Source organism: Papaver somniferum, chromosome 2, assembly GCF_003573695.1.
Source record: "Papaver somniferum cultivar HN1 chromosome 2, ASM357369v1, whole genome shotgun sequence".
NCBI lineage: Eukaryota > Viridiplantae > Streptophyta > Magnoliopsida > Ranunculales > Papaveraceae > Papaver > Papaver somniferum.
In genome coordinates, this window is record NC_039359.1 from 160,378,525 (window position 1) to 160,384,614 (window position 6,090).

General features: G+C 38.9%; 1 protein-coding gene across 1 annotated transcript; it reads left to right on the forward strand.

The window, feature by feature from the left end:
- Positions 1–4,036: 4,036 nt before the first annotated feature.
- On the forward strand, positions 4,037–5,148 carry LOC113352349. Its single transcript, XM_026596177.1, has 3 exons — positions 4,037–4,363; positions 4,445–4,607; positions 4,727–5,148. Exons 1-3 carry the CDS (start codon positions 4,037–4,039, stop codon positions 5,146–5,148), a joined length of 912 nt encoding a protein of 303 aa, XP_026451962.1.
- The last annotated feature ends 942 nt before the right edge of the window (positions 5,149–6,090 follow it).

Consider the following 6,090-nt stretch of genomic DNA (forward strand, 5'->3'; position numbering starts at 1 on the left):
TTTTGCATCTTCAGAGGAAAGGTAGTCGTTGATCGTCGCACGCTTTCGTTTTTGGTAGCCGCATAGGGAAGGACAGCATGGTGGCACGACAAGGTTGGCACGCCATTGGCATGGCATGCCTTGGCGCGGTTTGGTGTGGCCAAGCTAGGGTTTTGGGTCAAAGGTTACCATGCGTTGTCTGGTAACCTTGGAAGGCTAGGATTTTCTCTTGGGATTGAAGGACGATCGTTGACTGTCGTACGCCTTCGTTTTGGTGGCCGCATAGGGAAGGCCAGCATGGTAGCGCGGCAAGGTTGGCGTGGCCAAACTAGGGTTTTGGGTCAAAGGTTTCCATGCGTTGTCTAGTAACCTTGGACGGCTAGGATTTGCTCCTGGGATTGAAGGGCGACCGTTGATTGTCGCACCCTTCGTTTTGGTAGTCGTACATGGAAGGAAAACATGGTGGCGCGGCAAGGTTGGCATGCCATGCCTTGGCGCGGTTTGGCGTGGCCAAACTAGGGTTTTGGGTCAAAGGTTACCATGCGCTGTCTGGTAACCTTGTACGGCTAGGATTTGCTCATGGGATTGAAGGGCGATCGTTTATTGTCGCACGGTTTCGTTTTGGTAGCCGCATAGGGAAGGCCAGCATGGTGGCGCGGCAAGGTTGGCATGCCATTGGCGCGGTTTGGCATGGCCAAACTAGGGTTTTGGGTCAAAGGTTACCATGCGTTGTCTGGTAACCTTGGACGACTAGGATTTTCTCCTGGGATTGAAGGGCGACCGTTGATTGTCGCACGCCTTCGTTTTGGAAGCCGCATAGGGAAGGCCGACATGGTATAGTGGGGTCGTGGGTTTCGAATGGGATGAGCGCATGGTGTGGCTAGCATGGCTAGGGATAATGAAAGGTGCGTTTGGATTGGCATAGTGGGGGCCAAGGGCTTGGCATGCCGTTGGCACATGGTGCGGCTAGCATGGCTAGGGCCACAGCAAGGTGCGGTTGGATTGGCATGGTGGGGCCAAGGGCTTGGCATGCCGTTGGCACATGGTGCGATAGCATGGCTAGGATCATGGCAAGGTGCGGTTGGCATGGTGAGGCCAAGGGCTTGGCATGCCGTTGGCACATGGTGCGCTAACATGGCTAGGACCATGGCAAGGTGCAGTTGGCTTGGCATGGTGGGCCAAGGGCTTGGCATGCCTTGGCGCAGAGATGTGGCTGGCATGGTTTTCCATTGGCACAGTGGTGTGGCTGGCATGGTTTGGGCCATGGCAACGTGCAGTTGGCTTGACATGGTGGGGCCAAGGGTTTAGCATGCCGTTGACACATGGTGCGGCAGACATGGTTGGCATGCCTTGGCGCGGAGATGTGGCTGACATGGTTTGCCATTGGAACAGTGGTGCGGCTGGCATGTCTTGGCGCGGAGATGTGGCTGGCATGGTTTTCCATTGGCACAGTGGTGCGGCTGGCATGGTTGGCATGCCTTGGCGCGGTAGCATGAGAATTAGGGTTTCAGTTTCTGCGAAGTCAATGCAAAGGGTTCTGCCGTGGAACATGACCCGTGTAGAAAAAAGGTACCCCAGTAATTCTTACGTAAGCATGCTGATTGATTCAATAAATGTGTTAATGGTCATAGTGGCGTCATGTCGGATGTACAATTTTACGATTTCAACCTTAAGCTAAAAACCACCATCAACAGTAATATAAATGGAACTATTGAAAAATACAAGGCTAGGTTGGTAGCTAAAGGATACAGACAAATTGAAGGTATAGATTTCTTTGACACCTCTTCACTAGTGAGTAGAATTATCTCCATTAGGATGTTAATTGCTATAGCTTCTGTTCATAATCTAGAGATACATCAAATGGATGTAAAGACAACGTTTCTTAATGGTGAGTTAGATGAAGAAATTTATATGGAACAACCCGAGAGCTTTGTAGTTAAAGGTTGTGAAAAGAAAGTTTGTAAAATGGATAAATATTTGTATGGATTGAAACAAGAACCTAAATAGTGGCATGAGAAATTTGATCATGTGATGATTTCTAGTGGTTTTATAATTAATGAATTTGATAAGTTTGTTTATACTAAACTTGTCAAGGATGCCTATGTGATTGTATGCTTGTATGTTAATGATATGCTTATACTAGGTACAAACATGGATGTTTTTAATTTCACTAAGAAACTGTTGAATGAAAACTTTGACATGAAAGACTTAGGCCCTCGCTGATGTCATATTAGGGATGAAGATTAGAAAAACTTCTAATGGCTATAGTCTGAATCAGTTTAGTCATAAACAAACCATAGGTGCAAAAAGGGGCTATTGCCTACTTGGATTCTAAGGGGGTGAAGAGAGTCGATATTTGCATGCCTAAGAATGTGCAATGTGTGACACATAGATCTTTCATGATATAAAAGGTTAACAAATTGGCTATTCTGTAGAAAAGAAAAGGACTTTCCAGACTCGTTGTCATTTATGATTTAAAAAATATACTAGAATTCTTGAGATGTCAGAGAAAAATGAAAATCTAATAAAATTCACGATTTAATTACGAAGATAATTGAGATGGTGAAGAACAAAACAGAATGAGAGATTAGTAAAAATTCCAATTAAGGGTTAACAAAATTGTGGGTAAGTCCATCCTCAAAGTCACAATATCTAACCAGTTTTGGTGCTGTTTATTTTGTAAACTCCACTAAACAACAAAGGAAGAAACTAGGCTTGTACGTTAAAGGTTAGAAGTTTACTTCATAGCTATTTATATAAATTTCAAGAACATAATCTAGTACTTGTTTTAAAAAAATTTCAAGAAGTCATGAACTCTTTTTTCTTCGGTATACTGTGTTCAAGAAATTCTCTCAACTATAATGCAATGTTTAAATTTTTTTTTATCATGTTTTTCTTTTTCTTTTATTTTTTTTAATGATGCAACTCAATACATATGTGAATACAATATGCATGTTTGGGAATTATCACTTTTAAGGTATTTACAGCTTTCGCTTCATCGGCCTTTCCAGCAGATGGAGGCACGGATGGCGATTGTGATGACTTACTATGTGACGTGTTTTTTGTTGTTTTAACTGCTTCGAATTTACCTAGGCAATTAAAGTATTGATTTGAGTTCCTTTTTTTTTTGGATCGTCAAAGGTAAAAGATTTTATAGAAGGCCTATTAGAGGTAAGCTCTAAAGAGCATACAGACCAAAGAATAAAATTTGAGAAATTTGATTTATATTTCAGAAAAGACGTTAGAATTCTGAATAGCTAAGAAAACAATGTTTTAATGTGTATTTTTCTATACAACAATATTAGGCGTCCTTGTATACAGGCATACAAAACTAACGGATTCATACTGGTGCAATAATTCCTAAGGAAGTAATAATTCCTAAACATACCGAGACTTGGAAAAGGAAAATATAACCAGAAAACAACGTCAAATGACTCAAATACAAAACAGGAAAACTTACCCAAGAATTCTTCCAAAACCTACAAAACTGTGACCGTCTCCGCTAACATTGCTAAGGCCCAAACTCTTTCATACGCCCATAAATCATGTATGAATACAATTTCTTTCCATGCAAACCCTTGAATGATTGCTGTGATGGCTTTATGTTGGAAATTAAACCAAGATATAGTGCATGGAAGCAACTAGGTGGAGTTGTTGCTGTCTGAGTTAAAACAAGCAGTGGAAGTTGGTGTCAGTTATGGGAACAACCAGTTGAAGTTATTACGCGTTATTGTGAACGTGTAGTAAACTTGAGAAACAAGTTTGCAGTTTTTAAGAATTTGTCTATGTATAGTATTTTACGTATAGAGTTTGAAATGTTCTAGAAGTGTCTTGTTTTAGAATTTGATTTGTTAGGAAAGTGTCTTTGCTCGAGAGTCAAGTCTGTTACACTATAAATAGGATGTTGAGCCATGAGTTTAATTACATTAATAGAAGATATTTGTTTGAGTTACGTTTGTGTTCATTAAGTCTTTGATATCAGATTTTCTACATCTGGTATCAGAGCACTGGTATCAGGTTCTAGGGCTGTGGTTATGAGAAGCTAAGATTGAAGAAAATGACGAGTTTAAGTTCAATTAAGGTGCCAGTGTTTGAAGGAAATAACTTTGAACATTGGAGGTTACAAATGGAGAATATTTTTATCTACCAAGAGGGTTGGGAGATTGTGAAAGATGGTTATGTTGAACCAGCAGAAGGAGTTGTTCAAACACCAGAACAACAAACAACTTTAATAGCAAACATGAAGAATAATTCAAAAGCAACTTATATTCTTCATCAAGGTATTCATGAATCTCTCATGGACAGAGTTATTTATATCAAACAAGCTAAAGCAGCATGGGATGATTTGGTTAGCCATTACACAGGTTCTGACAAAGTTAAGAAGGTAAGATTACAAACCCTAAAAATAAAATATGAATTGTTACAGATGGAAGTTACTGAAACAATATCATAATTCTTCTCAAAGACATTGAATCTTGTCAATGAGATGAAAGCTAATGGTGACACTGTAGAAGATTCAACAGTTGTTGAAAAAATCATAAGGAGTTTACCTGAGAAGTATGAAGCAAAAGTAACTGCTATTGAGGAATGTAACACTGCTGCAACTATGTCCCTCAATGAGTTATTAGGTTCATTACAGGCTTATGAACAAAGATTTTGAGAAAAACAGTTGCTACAAAACCAATAGAAGAAGCTCTACAAAGTCAAGTTACTTAGAGTAATAAACAAGGAAACTCAAGTTCTGCAGGTAGATCCAACAATGGAGGTTATCAAGGAAGAAATAACACTGGAGGAAGATCTAATAATGCAGGATATCAAGGAAGAAAACCATTAGATTTGTCGAAGATGCAGTTTTATAATTATGGAATTTTTGGACACTTTGCTACTACATGTACAAAACCTAGAAGAACAACTACTAATAACTATAAATCAAACTTCAAGGCAAACATAGTAGAAAAAGAAGAAAAAGAAGAAGATGAGGTGAAAAATGAGAATATGTTGCTAGCTTGTCATACAGCTGAGGAGCAATTTCAGCTGAAGTGGTATTTAGATACAGGTTGCAGTAATCACATGTATGGAAGAAATGATCTATTTGACAATCTTGATGAATCAATAAGATCAACTGTTAAGTTTGGTAATAATTCTACCATTCCAGTTATGGGAAAATGAAGAATTGGAATAGTTCTTAAGAATGGTACAAAAACATATATCATGGATGTCTTCTATGTACCAGGATGGCATCAGAATTTGTTGAGCACGAGACAACTATCAGTGAGAGGATATTCTATGAACATATTCAATGGAGTGTGTTCAATAAGAGATAGATATATAATACTTATTGCAAGAGTACAGATGACTAAGAACAGATTGTTCCCTTTGAACATTCAATATCAGAGTGCAAGCTGTTACAGTAATCATGAAAGCAACCAAAGCTGGTTATGGCACAAGAGAATGGGTCATGTAAACTTTAATAGTTTACAAGCTTTATCTAAGAAGGAGATGGTGTCAGGTCTACCAATTATTGAGCTTCCAGAATCAAGGTGTGAGAACTGTATTTTTGTCAAAAAACACAGAGAGCCATTCCCAGTAAACAAAGCTAGGAGAGCAGAACAACAATTGGAGATTATACACAGTGATCTGTGAGGTCCTATTGAAGTAATATCTCATGGAGGTAATAACTATTTCATAACTTTTATTGATGATTTTAGTAGAAAGGCTTGGGTATATCTCCTTAAACAAAAAAGTGATGCCTTTCATGATTTTAGAAGTTTTAAAGAATATGCTGAGAAGCAGATTGGAAAGAATATTAAAATGTTAAGGACTGATAGAGGAAAAGAATATACAGTTGTTGATAGTTTTATGGAATAACATGGAATTCTACATCAGTTACCAGCTAGGTATAGACCTCAACAGAATGGTGTTTCATAAAGAAAGAATAGAACCATTATGGAGATGGAAAGAACTATAAGAAGAACAAAGGATCTTCCAAAGAATTTCTGGAGTTATGCAGTAGATACAACAGTGTATTTACTTAACAGATGTCCAACAAATAGTTTGAATAATCAAACTCCAGAAGAATCTTGGAGAGGTGCAAGACCAAGTGTATGACAT